This window comes from Lepus europaeus, chromosome 22 (genome assembly GCF_033115175.1).
Source record: "Lepus europaeus isolate LE1 chromosome 22, mLepTim1.pri, whole genome shotgun sequence".
Classification (NCBI taxonomy): domain Eukaryota; kingdom Metazoa; phylum Chordata; class Mammalia; order Lagomorpha; family Leporidae; genus Lepus; species Lepus europaeus.
In genome coordinates this window covers 219,589-238,796 of record NC_084848.1, presented here as the reverse complement: position 1 = coordinate 238,796, position 19,208 = coordinate 219,589, and the positions used below count along the sequence as shown (strand labels likewise).

General features: G+C 57.2%; 1 protein-coding gene across 1 annotated transcript; it reads left to right on the top strand.

Moving 5' to 3' along the window:
- Window positions 1–16,560: 16,560 nt before the first annotated feature.
- LOC133751349 (uncharacterized) lies at window positions 16,561–18,493 on the top strand. Its single transcript, XM_062181349.1, has 2 exons — window positions 16,561–17,189; window positions 18,030–18,493. The coding sequence occupies exons 1-2, from the start codon at window positions 16,673–16,675 to the stop codon at window positions 18,221–18,223; spliced, it is 711 nt and encodes a 236-aa protein (XP_062037333.1). The 5' UTR covers window positions 16,561–16,672; the 3' UTR covers window positions 18,224–18,493.
- Window positions 18,494–19,208: the final 715 nt, after the last annotated feature.

Genomic DNA, 19,208 nt, shown 5'->3' with positions numbered 1-19,208 from the left:
GGAGGGTCTGTGTGTTCCAGATGAAGATGGGGTCCTGGGGAGCATCCTGAGCTGAGCTCCCCCTCCCCTTTCCAGGGTGCACAGCTGCCCTGGCTGCTCTCCACACCTGTGTCTCTCTGCACCTGCCCTGTGGCTCCAGGGCACATGAGAGAGGCCGGATGGTGGGTGTGCTTGGCCAGCGGCCAGGCCAGGCTGGGTAGGCGGGGCAGTGGGTCATGCGTGGTGCCCCCTCCGTGGGTGTTTGCTCAGCAGGCAGCCGCGGGGGCAGCCGATGAAGTGTGTCCTGCACCGTACATGAGGCCTGCCTGTTGGGCTGGGGTCTTGGGCCCTCAGTCATAGGTAGAATGTCCTTCACCAGCAGGCTGCCGGCTGTGGCTAGAAAGCCCGTCTCCAGACCAACTGTCATCTCCCCCACGAAGAGCTTCTCGTGCTGCGTGTGTGACCTTGAGGCTTAAATCACACCTTCAGGGTGGGTGCAGTCTTCCACCCAGAGCTGGTAGGGAAGGGGCTGAGCTCCTGAGGAGACAGACAGTCTCCAGGAGACCCTTGCCATCTCCACAGCCCCAAGTCAATCAACGTTCATTTGTAAAACACCCCCATGCTCGGGGCCGGCGCTGTGGCACAGTGGGTAGAGTTGGCACAGCATCCCAGTGGGTGCCAGTTCGGGTCCTGGCTGCTCCACTCCTGATCCAGCTCTCTCTGAGGCCTGGGAAAGCAACAGAAGATGGCCCCTGCACCTGTGTGGGAAGACCCAAGGAGGCTCCTGGCTCCTGGCTTTGGATCTGCCCACCTCTGGCCATTGCAGCCGATTGGGGAGAGATCCAGTGGATGGAAGGCCTCTCTCTCTCTTTCTGCCCCTCCTCTCTCTGTTAACTCTGTCTTTCAAATAAATGAATAAATCTTAAAAAAAGAGAAACCTCCCGTGAGATGGGCACCCCCACAGAATGACCCAGTGAACAGACAGAAATGCCCTAAACCCAGGACACTCCCTCAGAGCCACTGTCCTCTCGGGCACTGTGGCTGGACTCCCCTCGGATCAGATGATTTCTCTGTCGCTTGCCAGTCAAATGAAAGTGTCTGCCTCTTTGCAAATTATTTCCTGGCTTGTTATTTCTATACTTAGCTAGGGAAAGATCCCACAAGACTCACTCCAGCAACTGCCCTCCTCTGCGGGACCCGTAACACGTCAGCACTGACAGTTGGAGGCTCCTACCATATACCCCAGCAGGCCTGCACTGTGCTCACCCCCTCCTAGGTTCCAGGGCTTCCCCATGGAGGGCTGACGAGGGAAGAGCATCGAGGGTGAGACTTAGTTCTTAGAGGTGAGCCATTCTCCCTGTGCAAGCCGAGGGCTCTGGCATGAGCCAGAACCCATGAGCAGGGGCTCAACACAGGCCTTCTTCGTCCTCCACGTCCTCTGGAGTTGGTGCTCAGATTCTACCCCAGAGCAGGGCTGCCCCTCTGGTGTGGGCACCAAGTTTGTGGGGGGCAGGGCTGCTGGCTGTGTGAGGGGTGCAGGACGGGAGGGTAAACACTGGTGGGGTAGGCTCTTCAGCCTGAGCCATTGGGGTTGCTCTAACCCCTCGAGCTGATGAGGGTCTGGTGGGAGGGAGAATGCTCAGCCCCTGTTGGGGCAACTGGTTTAGAGTGTGGACCGCATTGCTGTGGGAACCAGGACCCCATAGACACAGTGATCGAGGCCCTGACCCTATGGCCTGTCCTGGCCAGGGACCCTGGGGTCGTGGGGCAGTGAAGGGACGGCCTCAGGGTGAGGGGCTGAGCTCAGCTGAGGGGGACACTGGCTGCTCCCAGGCCTTCATTGCTGTCAGCCAGGAGCCTGTGGGCTGCAGGTCCCTGAGGGTTTTGGTGCTGGGTGCACCACTGTGGTAATCACCATGGTCATCGTAGCTACACAGTGGGTCGGCCCTTCACCAAATCCCTGCCTCCTCCTCTTCTGAAAAACCATAGCTTGGGCCACCTCAGAGAAGGGCGGGCCACTGGGCGGGGCCTCCTATGGGTGGGGCTGTTCAGCCACATGGGAACCAGCAGGCTGTGGGTTGAGTTTTATGCGCAGCATGAGGCACTGTGCACCCCAGCTACTACCAGCATAACCACGGTGCCTCAGACCAGCACAAATTCCCCTGCAGCCCGGAGCAGTGCTGTGTCTCTGGTCTTCATGCTTTGAAGGGGGTTGCCCTCTGCCAGGGCTCTGGGGCTGCAGCTGGCCACAGAGATTCCTCACTGATGGCATATAGGGCCTGGCCTAGGTTGATGTAGGGGGGTCTTCAATGGAATGAGGGTCCATGCAGAATTTTCCTCCTTCCTGTCCCTCCCCAAGCATTGGGGCGGGGGTCTGTGGATTGCAGTAGCGGATGGGGGACCTGGGGGCATCCACAGCTGAGCTCCTCCTCCCCTTTCCAGGGTGAACAGCTGCCCTGGCTGCTCTCCACACCTGTGTCTCTCTGCACCTGCCCCGCGGTTCCAGGGGACGTGGGAGAGGCCAGATGGTGGGTGTGTCTGACCAGCGGCTAGGCCAGGCTAGGTAGGAGGGGCAGTGGGTCAAGCATGGTGCCCTCTCCACTGGTGTTTTCTCATCAGGCAGCCACAGGGGCAGCCGATGAGGTGTGTTTTGCACCCTACACATCAGCACTGACAGCTGGAGGCTCCTGCCACATCCCCAGCAGTCCTGTACCGTCTCATCCCCTTGGAGGTTCTGTTAGGCAGGAAGTCAGATTATGTGTGTGTGATGAAGGCCTAAAGGGTTGACATCTGGGTCAGGAAATATGCCTCTCAAAGTCATCTGGATAACCTGCCAGGCGGGGGTCCCGCCCTTCTGCCTGGTAACCTTCCAGGTGCAGCCCGGTATCTGCACTTCAAACATCCTACAGATCTTTCATTGCGTCCTGCCCATCCTTCCTCTAACCCGGGAGATGCCAGCCAGGCTTCCTCCTGTCTGATAACTTCAGGGGGATAACTCAGGAATTTTTCATATTTACATCCAAAAAGTCCTTTGTTCCAGCAGGAGCAGAGGTGGGAGGCAAGACCGATCCCCTTAAAAACCCCCGGCCTCAACCAGACTGAGCGCTCAGCCCTCTCCCTCTCTGCTGAGCCGCCCGCCTGGCCTGGCCAGGTGTACTCTCTCCACTCAACCATGTAACCTCGCTCGCCCCAGTCTGAGTGACTGGGCACTCTCTTTTAGGTTCTGCCTGGAGCGGTGCCCATCTGTTCCTACAGATGTCCCTACCAAAACAAACCTTGCTATTTGTTTTCCACTTACTCTCTGTCTCACGTCTGAATTCTTTCGTGCGCAAAGAAAAGAACCCTGCCATTCTCCGGTAACAGTTCCTGGTGCTTCCCCATGGAGGGCTGATGAGGGAAGAGCAGGGAGAGTGAGAACTGGGCCCTCGCAACCCAGGTAAGCCATCCTCCCTGTGCAAGCTGTGGGCCCGGGCATGAGCTGGAACCCATGAGCAGGGGCTCAATATAGGCCTTCTTCATCCTCCATGTCCTCTGGAGTTGGGGGCTCAGAGGCCACCCCAGGGCAGGGCTGCCCCTCTGGTGTGGGCATCATGTTTGTGGGGGCTGGGCTGCTGGCTGTGTGAGGGGTGAAGGACAGGAGAGGTGGACACTGGCGGGGTGGGCTCTAAGCCTGAGTGATCGGGGTCTGCGCTGGCCCCTCGAGCTGCTGAGGGTCTGGTGGGAGGGGTGGGCTCAGCCGCTGTTCAGGCAGCTGGTTTTGAGTGTGGACCGCATTGCCGTGGGAACCAGGACCCCATAGGCACAGTGATAGAGGTCTTGATACTATGGGCTGTCCTGGCCGGGGACCTTGGGGGTGTGGGGCAGTGAAGGGACGGCCTCAGGGTGCATGGCTGAGCTCAGCTGAGGGGGACACTGGCTGCTCCCAGGCCTTCATTGCTGTCAGCCAGGAGCCTGTGGGCTGCAGGTCCCTGAGGGTTTTTGTGCTGGGTGCACCACTGTGGTAATCACCATAGTCATCGTAGCTACACAGTGGGTCGGCCCTTCACCAAATCCCTGCCTCCTCCTCCTCTGCCAAGACCACAGCCCCCGAGCTCAGCTCACTGTTCCCGCGCCCTCTGTGCAGTTCTCCAACCGGGAACGCGATCCTCAGCGAGTTGGATCTGGACGGAGTCGACGTGAATGTCTGTGTTTGGACTTGTTTTTTACTTCTTTGAGCCAACTCTGAAAGTGAAGCCACCATGCCACTCCGTGTGACACTGTCCTGTGCTGCCATCACGTTTGCTCTGCCACCGTGAGACTTAGTAGCACCTGCTCTGCCTTGGGCAGATGTCTGGTTTGCTTCCAGTTTGGGTTCCCCACATAGGCAGCTCCAGCTTCTCTGTCCATGAGGTTCTTGGCTCCCAAGCTCTTGTTGAAGCCCAGCATTTTTTGGAAATGTTTTATATTTTAATTTTATAAATGATTGATCTAATTGTTTGAGAGCATGGTTACAGACAGAGAGAGGTAGAGACAGAGAGAGAGGGAAATCTTCCATTTACTGGTTCACTCCCCAAATGGCCTTTAGAGCCAGAGCTGGGCTGATCTGAAGTCAGGGGCCAGGAAATTCTTGTGGGTCTCCCATGTGGATGCACGGGGCCCAAGCTGTTGGGACGTCCTCCACTGCTTTCCCAGGCCATCACCAGGGAGCTGGATCAGAAGTGGAACAGCCAGGACTGCAACCGGCGCCTGTATATGGGTTGCCAGTGCCCAGGACGGAGCCACACTTTGTTGCTTCTCTCTTCCTGGCCGGCAGTTTCATCTCTTCAATTCTGTCACATTCTTCCTCTCTCCCCTGCACTTTTTTTTAAAAAAGATTTATTTATTCATTTGAAAGGCAGAGTTACAGAGAGAGAGAGAGAGAGAGAGAGGGGTCTTCCATCCTCTGGTTCACTCCCCAGTTGGCTGCAAGGACTGGAGTTGCTCCGATCTTAAGTCAGGAGCCAGGAGCTTCCTTTGTGTCCCCCATGTTGGGGCAGCGGACTAAGGACTTGGGCCATCTTCTCCTGCTTTCCCAGGCCATAGCAGAGAGCTGGACTGGAAATGGAGCAATCAAGACTTGTACTGGAACCCGTATGGTACTGCAGGCTCATTTTTTGTTCTCCAGTTAGGTTGGGCAGACCACACTCATCTCCTGGGTCCAGACCTCTCTCCCATATTTTCTTCCTCATTTGGAATAAATAAACACTGTTCTTATCTGGACTTGCTACTATGTCTCCACTTAGAATTTTATCTCTGGGTGAGACAAGGACCTGCAGTGGGCATTAGATTCCGTGCCCAGAGCAATTGTGGGCATCCAGAGAGACCCCTAGAAGGCTGCTGAGCGCTCGTTCTGGGCCCCGGCTGCCTGTGCCGTGTCCGTCCTGCCCTTCCTCTCTGCACAGCGCTGGGCCCGAGCCAGGCACATGAGGTGAGGCTGCAGCTGGGTGGAGGAGGGGTGCGTGAGGGGCGCTCTGGCCGTTACCCCGAAGGAAGGAAGGAGAAACTGCAGGCTGGGAGAGCCAAAGCCCCTGGCAGGAAGCCTGTTTCGTGTCGGAGCTGTTCCCTAGCTCTTCCTGACCTTGGCCTGAGAGGAGGGGAGGCGGAGGGGGTGGCCCTGGAGGCTGGGCCCTGCCCTGAAGCTCTGGACATGTGGAGTCCCTGGTCTCCAGGACAGCGGGCAGCTGGGGCCTGGGAGTCTAGGGCGGAGGTCAGGGCTGACTTGGGCCCACTGCCCGCACTGTGACCGGCGGGTCCCTGGGACAGAGGTTCAAGGCCTCTTCACCCAGGAAGGGAGGTGAGTGACCCCCATGTGCAGGCTGCAGACACACGTGGGCATGGGCTTGGGTCGGGGATGGGGAGGCTTGTGCTGGTTTCTGAGTTGCCTCTGAGGTCCCCAGCCCAGACCCTCTCTGTCTCTCCCGGGTAGGCTTGGCAGCTGCAAGTGGCTTAGGTAATGGGGTGGGGGACACCATGGGGCCCTCTATAGAGGACCGCCCTGGAGGACCCCCATGTTGAAGGGCCCGGGCTGTGGCTGCTGCTGTGGGGTCCCATCCTTATGTTGTTGCCTCAACCTAGGTGCTCGGGCTGGGGTTACGGGCTGGCGGGCAGCCTGTCAGAGGGCTCTGTTCTCTGGCCCCTGGCTTTGGAGATCTGACATTCTGGAAAGTCCTGTGCTCCACCAGCTCCCCATGAGTTCTCAGCACCCACCCTGTGAAGCAGATACTGGAGGGGTCCTGGTTACTATGGGCTCATGGGGCAGAATCTGTCACTTCTCCAGGGTTGGGGTGTCTGCTCCTGCAGTTGGCTGTGGTTGTCATGGGGGTCATGCCTGCTTCCCCTGGCCACTGCTGTCTCCCTGAGGGACACCCTCCTGAGGGGTCAGCTCTGGTTGGGATGGGTAAGGGTAGCCCTCTCAACTGTGGGACCCAAGGCTCCTGCACCCACCTCATCCTTACTAGGAAATGCAAACACCCAGAGGGTCCGGGCTGTGATAGATACGCAGGGACTGGGAAGGGTGTGGGGCTGGGCTGGGCTTAGGTGGCTGTGGGGGCAGCTTTGGACACAGTATTGCCCACAGTGGTAGTTCCAGTTATACCCACTGTGATCCGGGCCACTCAGAATCTCAGAATCTGTTTAGGGCCTTGGGGCCTGTTCAGAGAAGGGTGGGCTACTGGACGGGGGTCTCCTCTTTGTGGGGCTGGTCCAGCAATCTGGGCTCTGGGTGGCCATGGCTCAAGTTTTATGTGTGGCCTGAGGCACTGTGCACCCCAGCCGCTACTATAGTAACCACTGTGTCTCAGACCAGCACAAATTCCCCTGCAGCCCGGTGCAGAGCTGAGGTCTCTGGTCTTCATGCTTTGGAGCGTGCACCTGGGAGAGGAGGGCTGGTGGACGGGGGGCTGCCCCTGTCATCTGAGAACTCAGAGCAGAGCAGTGAGCCTCAATGGCAGGTGCTGCTTCCATATCCCAGGTGTCTCCTGGGACTGGGGATTTTGCCCCAAGTGTGCTGAGTGGGAGCAGCTGCTGCTGTGCTGCTGTGACACAGGCACGAGCAGACAGGGACCCCTCAGCCCTGGGCTTTCCCCCCGGAGCTCTAAAGCTTCCACTCCCTGGGCAAGTGACCTCCTCAGGAGCTCTTGGCGCTGTGTGTGGAAGTGCCCATGGGAGTGGGGTCATAGCAGCAGAGGCAGCTGCCCCCATGCATGCTCTCAGGCTGGGAGCACCAGCTCCCCCAGACCAGAGGGCCCACACCTGCTTGGCTGCCACTCAGAGCTTCCGGCCAGGAGCCTCCTGCAGTGTGGAGTGCCCAGTCTGCGAGGGCTCAGCAGCTGCAACTGGCCACAGAGAGGCCTCACCGAGGGCCTCTTGCAGCAGGCTTGGCGAGCAGGGTGTGCAGAGCTGGAGCCGGGCCTGCAGCCCTCCACAAAGAGAGATCCCTGCAAAAATTCCCTCCTTCAAGTCCCTCCAAAAGCATTGGGGCAGGGGTCTGTGTGTTCCAGATGAAGACGGGGGACCTGGGGGCATCCTGAGCTGAGCTCCCCCTCCCCTTTCCAGGGTGCACAGCTGCCCTGGCTGCTCTCCACACCTGTGTCCCTCTGCACCTGCCCTGTGGCTCCAGGGGACATGGGAGAGGCCAGATGGTGGGTGTGTCTGACCAGTGGCCAGGCCAGGCTGGGTAGGAGGGGCAGTGGGTCAAGCATGGTGCCCTCTCCACTGGTGTTTTCTCATCAGGCAGCCGCAGGGGCAGCCGATGAGGTGTGTTTTGCACCCTACATGTCAGCACTGACAGCTGGAGGCTCCTGCCACATCCCCAGCAGTCCTGCACCGTGCTCACCCTCTCCGATGGTTCCTGGTGCTTCCCCATGGAAGGCTGATGAGGGAAGAGCAGGGAGAGTGAGAACTGGGCCCTGGCAACCCAGGTAAGCCATCCTCCCTGTGCAAGCCACGGGCCCAGGCATGAGCTGGAACCCATGAGCAGGGGCTCAATATAGGCCTTCTTCGTTCTCCACATCCTCTGGAGTTGGGGGCTCAGAGGCCACCCCAGGGCAGGGCTGCCCCTCTGGTGTGGGCATCATGTTTGTGGGGGCTGGGCTGCTGGCTGTGTGAGGGGTGAAGGACAGGAGAGGTGGACACTGGCGGGGTGGGCTCTAAGCCTGAGCGATTGGGGTCTGCGCTGGCCCCTCGAGCTGCTGAGGGTCTGGTGGGAGGGGTGGGCTCAGTCTCTGTTCAGGCAGCTGGTTTTGAGTGTGGACCGCATTGCCGTGGGAACCAGGACCCCATAGGCACAGTGATAGAGGTCTTGATACTATGGGCTGTCCTGGCCGGGGACCTTGGGGGTGTGGGGCAGTGAAGGGACGGCCTCAGGGTGCATGGCTGAGCTCAGCTGAGGGGGACACTGGCTGCTCCCAGGCCTTCATTGCTGTCAGCCAGGAGCCTGTGGGCTGCAGGTCCCTGAGGGTTTTTGTGCTGGGTGCACCACTGTGGTAATCACCATAGTCATCGTAGCTACACAGTGGGTCGGCCCTTCACCAAATCCCTGCCTCCTCCTCCTCTGCCAAGACCACAGCCCCCGAGCTCAGCTCACCGTTCCCGCGCCTTCCGTGCAGCTCTCCAACCGGGAACGCGATCCTCAGCGAGTTGGATCTGGACGGAGTCGACGTGAATGTCTGTGTTTGGACTTGTTTTTTACTTCTTTGAGCCAACTCTGAAAGTGAAGCCACCATGCCACTCCGTGTGACACTGTCCTGTGCTGCCATCACGTTTGCTCTGCCACTGTGAGTCTTAGTAGCACCTGCTCTGCCTTGGGTGAACGTCTGGTTTGCTTCCAGTTTGGGGTTCCCCACATAGGCAGCTCCAGCTTCTCTGTCCATGAGGTTCTTGGCTCCCAAGCTCTTGTTGAAGCCCAGCATTTTTTGGAAATGTTTTACTTTTTTAAGATTATTTTTTATTTGAGAGGAAGAATTATAGAAAGAGATTTTCCATCTGTTGATTCATTCCCTAAATGCCCAAAACATCTGGAACTGGGCTTATCTGAAGTGAAGAGCCAGACCTTCTTCCAGTCTTCCACGTCGGTGCAGTTGGGACGTCCTCCACTGCTTTCCTAGGCCATCCGCAGGGAGCTGCATCAGAAGTGGAGCTGCTAGGACTTGAACTGGTGCCCCTGTGGTATTCTAGCACTGCAGGGAGAGGCTTGAGCTACTATTTACAGCTCCAGTCCCTGAAGTCCAATCTTGCACTAAGTGTCGATGGACCGGGTAGAGCCCTGGTGCCATTACTGGGTCCCAAGGTGGGGCCTTTGAGTAGTGAGTGGCTTGGGTATGTTGCGGACTCCAGGAAGGGTAAGTAGGAGCCACCCACCTTCGCTCTGCTCCCCGTCTGCCAGCGTTGGCCTGGGGGCGTCGGTGCAGTCAGCCCAGACGGACCTTCCCTACTCCAGGTAGGTTCCCTGGGGCATTCTAGCTGAAGGAAGGTAGGGCTGAGTGCCCGAGCCGTCTGTCAGCGTCCTGCAGCAGGCTTTTCCGCTGCAGGTTCTGTGTTCAGCGTTCTGCACCAGCCCTCTAGGTCTGTCTTAGTGCTGCCTGAACCAGCAGTGAGGGCCCTGGGAGGACAGCAGCCAACATGACGCCTCCTTCCTCTGCTCCGGGCTCTCCCTCCCAAGATCACAGATTCCGACCCACAGCCGTCCTTCCTGGGATTCCCTTTGTGCACGAGGGGCGGCAGCTGGCCTGGCTCTGCTCGCACCACACAGTGCCTCTTTGCCGTCACAGCCCCTGCTCTGTGCCCTGTGGGGGCTCTGGGGCAGGGGCACAATGGGTTTTGCATGGAGATGGGCCCCAATGGGCCTTGCTTCCTAGATGCTGGGCCCCCCAGCCTGGAGACTACGTGTGTGTGGGAGGGGCTTTTGGACCGGGGCTGTGTCACTGTGGTATATAATAACCACTACTACCACTATATGCCACAGTGGCAAACACCCCGACAAAATCCCCTGTCTGCCCTCACTGGCGATTCCGCAGCTCCAGCGGCTGCTCTCAGGGAAGACAGCTGCAGCCCTCTGCAGGGATCCCTCGTCTGCTCCAGGTGAGCCCCGTGGGCCAGGTCTTGTCCAGCAGGAGGCTGGGCAGTGACAGAGAAGCTCCCCTCTCCGGACAGGAGCCCCCTCCTCACCCGCTGCCCCGGTGGCCCTCAGGGATTTTGTGGGAGGAGGTCTCCTGTGACGTCAGGCCTGCAGAGGCTTGGAGTCTTGCTGTTTGCACAGCGGGCTTCTCTTGCTTTCTTCCTGACCCTGGGTGGCTGGTGGGGGCCCGGGTCTCCACCACGTCCCCAGTCGCCTCGTGTGGCTTGCGTTCTAGCCCTCGACGTTGCCATGGCCCGGGCCCTTGGCGGCCAGGCCTGGGAATGCTGTGGCCCCAGCTTCGGTTTCTCGTCCTTGGACGCATGTGCATGTCTCTGGAGATGTCATCCCAGCCCCAGAGAGAGACAGGTCTCCGCCTGGCCCGTGCAGTGCTCCCGCTCATGCACACTGCCATGTGTGCCCACGCAGTTTGAACCTTCATCCTGGCCACTCCAGCCCAGTCTCTGCAGCACCCCCCAGAGCAACAGCAGCACAGCCGGGGGCTCCGTGTGCCGCCCACAGTAGGCTTGGCGAGCAGGGTGTGCAGGTTCAGGAAGGTGCAGGGCCTCCTGTGGGCACCGTCCTGTGGGCTGCGCCGTTGGAGTCCAGGTTGGGCGCTGACTCTCACCATCCAGCTGCCTCTCACAGGTGTTTTCTGTGTGCTGGTGGCTTCCTGCTTTAGGGGCACAAGACCCAGGACACTTGCACAATGGCAAGGTAACCCTTTGCACCTCCCACAGGGTGAGTAAAGGGTCCCTGGCTTTAGTCCCCGACTGCCGGCCAAGTGTTGTCCGAGATAAGCACAGCGCAAGTCAGTGAGGCGGCAGAAGCAGGCTTCTCAGGGACTACTGACAGCAGTGAGAGGTTTGGCCTCTCAGAGAGAGAGAGAGAGAGAGAGAGAGAGAGAGAGAGAATGGGATAAAGCGGGGGCTGGCAGGCGGCTTGGGGCAGTGGGGGAAGTGAACAGCTCCTGAGGCCTCCATGCCCCTGCTGGCCTCTGTGGCGAGCACCTGCGGCCGGGTCAGGTCGATGGGGTGGCTTCCCCTGCTCACAAGTCTGCCTATGGCTGAGAGAGGGAACACAGAGTGAAGGAGACTGAAATCGCAGATTCCTCTTGCGCATGCCTACCTGGATTCAGACCCTGGCAAATGTCCTCGTCCTGGGTCATACCCAGGGCTCTCACTTCCTGGAGCGTGGTAAAATCTGGTCTTTCCGGAACCTTACATTCTTAGTCTCCAAAAATCTTGTGAGAGTTCTAAGGGTGTCAACACTCAAGAATTGTAGAGTCACAGCGGATTAGGCCAGACTGAGGAGGACTTTGGAGAGGTGTAGCTGACCTGTGTGTGCTGGGCTGTGAGGAGCTGACTGTGAGGAGCTGACTGTGAGGAGCTGGGCTGTGAGGAGCTGACGGTGAGGAGCTGACTGTGAGGAGCTGACGGTGAGGAGCTGGGCTGTGAGGAGCTGACGGTGAGGAGCTGGGGTGTGAAGAGCTGACTGTGAGGAGCTGACTGTGAGGAGCTGACTGTGAGGAGCTGGGCTGTGAGGAGCTGGGCTGTGAGGAGCTGACTGTGAGGAGCTGATGGTGAGGAGCTGGGGTGTGAAGAGCTGACTGTGAGGAGCTGGGCTGTGAGGAGCTGACTGTGTGGAGCTGGGCTGTGAGGAGCTGACTGTGTGGAGCTGGGCTGTGAGGAGCTGACAGTGAGGAGCTGGGGTGTGAGGAGCTGACGGTGAGGAGCTGGGCTGTGAGGAGCTGGGCTGTGAGGAGCTGCTGTGAGGAGCTGACTGTGAGGAGCTGGGCTGTGAGGAGCTGACGGTGAGGAGCTGCTGTGAGGAGCTGGGCTGTGAGGAGCTGACGGTGAGGAGCTGCTGTGAGGAGCTGACGGTGAGGAGCTGCTGTGAGGAGCTGACTGAGGAGCTGGGCTGTGAGGAGCTGACGGTGAGGAGCTGACGGTGAGGAGCTGGGCTGTGAGGAGCTGGGCTGTGAGGAGCTGACGGTGAGGAGCTGGGCTGTGAGGAGCTGACGGTGAGGAGCTGCTGTGAGGAGCTGACTGAGGAGCTGGGCTGTGAGGAGCTGACGGTGAGGAGCTGACGGTGAGGAGCTGGGCTGTGAGGAGCTGACGGTGAGGAGCTGACGGTGAGGAGCTGGGGTGTGAGGAGCTGACTGTGAGGAGCTGGGCTGTGAGGAGCTGACGGTGAGGAGCTGCTGTGAGGAGCTGGGCTGTGAGGAGCTGACGGTGAGGAGCTGCTGTGAGGAGCTGACGGTGAGGAGCTGCTGTGAGGAGCTGACTGAGGAGCTGACGGTGAGGAGCTGGGGTGTGAGGAGCTGGGCTGTGAGGAGCTGACTGTGAGGAGCTGGGGTGTGAGGAGCTGACTGTGAGGAGCTGACGGTGAGGAGCTGCTGTGAGGAGCTGACTGTGAGGAGCTGACGGTGAGGAGCTGGGCTGTGAGGAGCTGACGGTGAGGAGCTGGGCTGTGAGGAGCTGACTGTGAGGAGCTGACGGTGAGGAGCTGACGGTGAGGAGCTGGGCTGTGAGGAGCTGACTGTGAGGAGCTGGGCTGTGAGGAGCTGGGCTGTGAGGAGCTGCTGTGAGGAGCTGATTGTGAGGAGCTGACTGTGAGGAGCTGACGGTGAGGAGCTGACTGTGAGGAGCTGGGGTGTGAGGAGCTGACTGTGAGGAGCTGGGCTGTGAGGAGCTGACGGTGAGGAGCTGCTGTGAGGAGCTGATTGTGAGGAGCTGACTGTGAGGAGCTGACGGTGAGGAGCTGGGGTGTGAGGAGCTGGGGTGTGAGGAGCTGGGCTGTGAGGAGCTGGGCTGTGAGGAGCTGCTGTGAGGAGCTGACTGTGAGGAGCTGACGGTGAGGAGCTGGGCTGTGAGGAGCTGACTGTGAGGAGCTGGGCTGTGAGGAGCTGACGGTGAGGAGCTGACGGTGAGGAGCTGACGGTGAGGAGCTGCTGTGAGGAGCTGACGGTGAGGAGCTGACTGTGAGGAGCTGGGCTGTGAGTGAAGGACCCTTATGGGGGAGAGGGACAAGAAACTAGGCCTGGGCAAATATCAGGGGCTTCTTAAGAGGATAGATGTTCCCCAGAGTCTAGCGGGCAGGATGTTCTCTGGAAAGGAAAAGTCAATCCCCTTCAGAGAACCTCTAGGCACGCCCAGAGCAGAACTGCCCCTCCCCTCCAGGAAACCTCTGGGCGCGCCCCAGAGCAGAGCTGCCCCTCCCTTCGGAGGGTCTCTAGGCGCACACTTATGATGTCACTGCGACCGGCCAATCCTGTAACACCTCAGCACTCCCGCTTAGCACTCTCCCTCAGCATTCTCCGGTATGCTAATTGTCCCTCCGAACCAACCAATCCCGTGCCACCTCTGCATTTTATACCAGCACTCTCCACCAGCATTCTTCGCCAGCATTCTCCCATATGCTAACGGTCCCTCTGAACTGACCAATCCTATGCATGCGTTAGGAATATGCTAATTCGTTGCCTATATAACCTGTGTGAAACTGCCGCTCAGGGCTCCTCACTGCCTGAGGTGGGGGCCCGTTTGCGCAAACGTACAATAAATACCTCATGCTTTTTGCATCAACTGGTTTGGAGTCTGGATTTTTGGGCGTCCTCTCGAGCAAGTGGGCATCTCTACTACTGAGAGGTCCAACATTTGGCGCCCAACGTGGGGCTTGAGGTCGCCCTCAGACCCATTCTCTGCGGACCAGTTGGAGGTATAATTAAGTGTTTTCTGTCTGTTGTTGTCTTCGTCTTGAGTATTCTGACTGGAGTATTCTGACTGGCCAGTATCTGACCTGACTCTGTGGGACCAGTGGGGGAGGCAGGCGTGCCCAGCAACCCCTGGTCCGTTCCCCGGAGGACGCTCCGGGTTATGAGGGGAAACCCTCGGTCCGTTCCCCCGGAACACGCTCCCGGGGTGGTCTGGAGGTGGGTCGGAGACCAAGTCTCCCTCCTTCCCGGGGAGGGCTGGTCAGGCAGCCACTCCCAAAAATAGCGCAATAGCGTTCGATTTGTCCTAGCCATGCGGTTTGTCTTGTTTACTGTATGTGTCTGTGTATTGGCTATTCTTTTTGTTTGGGCTGAAATCTTTGCACCCATGGGTCAACAAATAACCACCCCTTTAAGTCTCACTCTAGATCACTGGAAGGACGTTCGAGAACGCGCGCGCCACCTCTCAGTGGAGGTTAAAAGGAAACGATGGGCAAAATTCTGTTCCTCAGAGTGGCCGGCCTTCGAGGTCGGCTGGCCAAGGAACGGCACTTTTAACCTCGATATTATTTTACAGATTAAGGCGCGAGTCTTTCAGCCAGCCCACCTGGGATGATTGTCAGCAGCTTCTGCAGACCCTCCTCACTACTGAGGAAAAGCAGCGTGTCTACCTTGAGGCACGGAAAAACGTCCCTGGAGCAGATGGCCGACCGACCCTACTGCCAAACGAAATCGAGGAGGCGTTTCCCTCAACCCGTCCTGATTGGGACTACACCACCGTTACTGGTAGGGAGCGACTTCGTCTTTACCGCCAGATTCTCCTTGCGGGTCTCAGAGGGGCTGGAAAGCACCCCACCAATTTGGCCAAGGTACGTGCAGTAGTGCAGGGGGCTGAGGAAACGCCGGCAGGCTTCCTAAAAAGATTAATGGAAGCCTACCGTATGTACACCCCGTTTGACCCCCTGGCAGAGGACCGGCAGGGAGATGTAATCATGTCCTTTATAGGACAGTTAGCGCCGGACATCCGCAATAAATTGCAGCGGCTAGAGGGGCTTCAGGGGTATACCATACAAGATTTAATAAAGGAGGCAAAAAAAGATTTACAACAAAAGGGAGACCCGAGAGGAGAAGGAGGAAAGGATCCACAAGGAGCAGGAGAAAAAAAAAGACAAAAGAAATAAAAGACGTAATCGAGAGCTTAGTAAAATTTTGGCCACCGTAGTACAGGATATAAAAAGGAGTAGACCAGGACAGAATAGGGACTTGGGAGACAAACGAAAGCCTCGGGTAAAAAGAAATCAATGTGCCTATTGTAAAAAAAGAGGACACTGGGTCAAAGACTGCCCAAAGAAAACACAGGGACCAAAAAAGAGACCAGTTCCAATCCTGTCCCTGGAAGAAGACGACTAGGTGAGTCAGGGCCAGGAGCCCCCCCTGAGCCCAGGATAACCCTTGAAGTGGGGGGCAGACCGGTAACCTTCCTGATTGACACGGGAGCCCAGCACTCGGTACTGACTTCAGAAAAAGGGCCTTTAAGCTCCAAGACTTCCTGGGTTCAGGGGGCAACTGGAGGGAAGTTATATCGCTGGACAACCAATCGAGAGGTCCAGTTGAGTACAGGACTTGTGACACACTCGTTCTTACTAGTGCCAGACTGCCCCTACCCCCTCCTGGGCAGGGACCTACTCTCGAAGGTAGGAGCCCAAATTCACTTCCATGAGAAAGGAGCTACCATCACAGACTCAGGAGGGCGGCCCCTCCAGGTGTTAACACTACGCTTGGAGGACGAACATCGATTATTCGAGAGGCCCTCGTCCACCATGGCTCCCCTGGATCCCAAGTGGCTCGCAGATTTTCCTCAGGCCTGGGCAGAGACTGCGGGAATAGGGCTGGCCGTCAACCGGCCTCCCTTGATCATAGATCTGAAGCCCACGGCCATTCCCGTGTCAGTTCGTCAATATCCGATGGGCAAGGAAGCTAAGGAAGGTATCCGGCCACATATCCAGAGACTGTTACACCTAGGCATTTTAAAACCTTGTCGTTCACCTTGGAATACCCCCCTACTACCAGTAAAGAAGCCTGGTACGGGTGACTACCGCCCGGTACAGGACTTGCGGGAGGTTAACAGGAGAACGGAGGATATGCATCCCACAGTGCCCAACCCCTACAATCTGCTAAGTACCTTGCCTCCGACCCACGTATGGTACACTGTGTTAGATCTAAAAGATGCATTCTTTTGTTTAAGACTGAGCCCTCAGAGCCAATCCATCTTTGCTTTTGAGTGGAAAGACCCAGAGACCGGGTTTTCAGGACAACTCACCTGGACAAGGTTGCCCCAAGGATTTAAAAACTCGCCTACCTTGTTTGATGAAGCTCTGCACCTAGATTTGGCCGACTTCCGAGTCAACCATCCAGACCTGGTCCTCCTGCAATATGTGGACGACCTCCTCCTTGCCGCTGAAACTGAGCAGGACTGCCTAAAAGGTACCGGGGCCCTGCTACAGAGACTGGGAAAATTGGGCTATCGAGCCTCCGCAAAAAAGGCCCAAATATGTCAAAAACAGGTGGCCTACCTAGGCTACCTCCTAGAAGGAGGGCAACGGTGGCTGACAGAGAGCCGAAAAAGGGCGGTTGCTCTAATTCCACCCCCCACCGATGCCAGAAAGATGCGGGAATTCCTCGGGAGTGCGGGATTCTGCCGCCTTTGGATTCCTGGGTTTGCGGAGCTGGCAGCCCCATTGTACCCCCTCACAAAGTCCAATGCTCCCTTTCAATGGAGAGAAGAGCAACAGCGGGCGTTTGACAACATAAAAAAGGCCCTATTGTCAGCCCCAGCCCTGAGCCTCCCTGATATGACCAAGCCCTTCACATTATACGTGGATGAGAACAAGGGAGTGGCGAAGGGAGTGCTAACACAAATGCTTGGACCCTGGAAAAAGCCGGTGGCATACTTTTCAAAAAAACTAGACAATGTAGCGGCCGGCTGGCCTCCGTGCCTCCGCATGATAGCGGCCGTGGCAGTTCTGGTAAAAGACTCGGACAAATTGACTCTAGGCCAACCTCTCACCGTAGTGGCACCTCATGCTGTGGAGACAGTTATCCGACAGCCACCAGATCGGTGGCTCTCAAATGCTCGGATAACTCATTACCAGACTATGTTATTAAACTCAGAGCGGGTCCGGATTGGGACTGCCACCTCTTTAAACCCGGCCACCCTGCTCCCGGAACTGGGGCCCCAGGCCCAGGTAATCCATAACTGTCACCAAATCCTGGCTGAGGCCCACGGCACCCGAAAAGACCTAACCGACCAGCCTCTGCCGGATGCCGAAATGACCTGGTTCACGGATGGGAGCAGCTTTCTACAGAACGGTGAGTGGAGGGCTGGGGCAGCGGTGGTGGATGGAAAAACTGTTATCTGGTCAAGTGCCTTAAAGCCTGGAACTTCTGCTCAAAAAGCTGAGCTCATAGCCTTAACTCAAGCTTTAAAACTGGCACAAGACAAAAAGGTCAACATTTACACAGACAGTCGGTATACATTCGCCACTGCCCATGTACATGGGGAGATATACCGGCTAAGGGGCCTCTTAACCTCGGCAGGCAAGGACATTAAAAATAAGCAGGAAATCCTAGATCTTCTACAGGCCCTGTTCCTGCCCAAAAGGTTAAGTATAATCCATTGCCCCGGGCACCAACGAGGAGACGACCCCGTAGCAAGGGGAAACAGGATGGCAGACGAGGCCGCTAGGGCGGCAGCCCTGAGCCAACAGGTGCTCCCGTTAAAGACAACTGAGCCCACCCAAGTATCGAGGAAACCACCTTTCCTCTATTCGGACCAAGACTTAGATACGATCCAGCGGCTCGGTGCAGAGTATAATGAACAAATAAGGGTTTAAAGGCTCAAAAAAAAAAAAATAGTCCTGCCACACCAATTGGCTAAAAAAATAATGACCAGCCTCCATCAATGGACTCATTTGGGACACAAAAAACTAAAAGCAGCCTTACAGGAAGATAGGCAGTCTTATTACATCCCCGGACTTGACTCTTTAGTCCAGCAGGTGACTGAATCCTGTGTTCCGTGTGCCAAGGTAAATGCCAGACACCTCAAGCTCCCGGAGGGAGCTAGGGTAAGAGGAGACCGACCAGGAATCAACTGGGAGGTCGATTTCACTGAGATAAGGCCGGGCAGTTATGGGAATAAGTATCTTCTAGTTTTTGTAGACACCTTCTCCGGATGGACTGAGGCATTCCCCACAAAACGGGAAACCGCCCAGGTGGTCGTCAAGAAGATCATAGAGGAGATCTTCCCCCGGTTCGGCTTGCCTAAGGTAATCGGGTCCGACAATGGCCCAGCGTTTGTCTCCCAGGTAAGTCAGTTGGTGGCCAAAGCATTAGGCATAAATTAAAAATTACACTGTGCCTATAGACCCCAAAGTTCAGGACAGGTAAAAAAAAAAAAATAAACAGAACAATTAAAGAGACCTTGACCAAATTAGCGTTGGAGACTGGCGTTAAAGACTGGGTCCAACTCCTCCCTATGGTGTTGTTCCGGGTCCGAAACACGCCCTCTCATTGCGGGCTGACACCATACGAAATCCTTTATGGAGGGCCCCCACCAGTAGCAGGCTTGCTTGACCTTGCCAGTGACTCCGTTGCCGATGCCCCTAAGTTACAGGCCCGGTTAAGAGCGCTCCAGATCATCCAGAACCAGGTCTGAAAACCTCTTGCAGCAGCCTACCAACCCAAGACGACAACTATCCCACATCCTTTCCAAATCGGTGATGCCATGTATGTCCGAAAACACCAATCTAAGACTCTAGAGCCCCGGTGGAAAGGCCCTTTCACTGTGCTGTTGACAACTCCCACCGCTCTCAAGGTCGACGGAATCGCTGCTTGGGTCCACGCCTCACACGTGAAGCGAGCACCACCTCCCCAGGGCCCCGAGGATCCGGATAGACCAGCCAAATGGAAGCTCCAGCGCACTCAGAACCCACTCAAGCTAAGACTTTCAAAAACTGTTTAATATTTGTGATGTTCCTGGCCTTTCCCCATTGTTTTTCCAATCCCCATGCTCCGCAATTGTTAACGTGGAAAGTAATTTCCTCCACAGGACGGGTGGCCTGGTCTGTTAGTGGGTTACATACCCCCGGGGCATGGTGGCCCACCTTATACCCGGACGTATGTCAACTGGTTACTGGGTTAGATACCTGGAATGTACCTGACCAGGATAATTTGACAAAAATCCCTGGAAATAGTCTTAACTATTGGGGCGTGTATGGCTCCCAGTCCCCAGTCAGTGGGACCCAACCCAGTCCAGCAAGAACAGAGTTCCCTCCCTCCAGTGAGGCAGGCTCTCCCCAGGCCACCCCTCTTGCCAGCCACCCTTTCGCC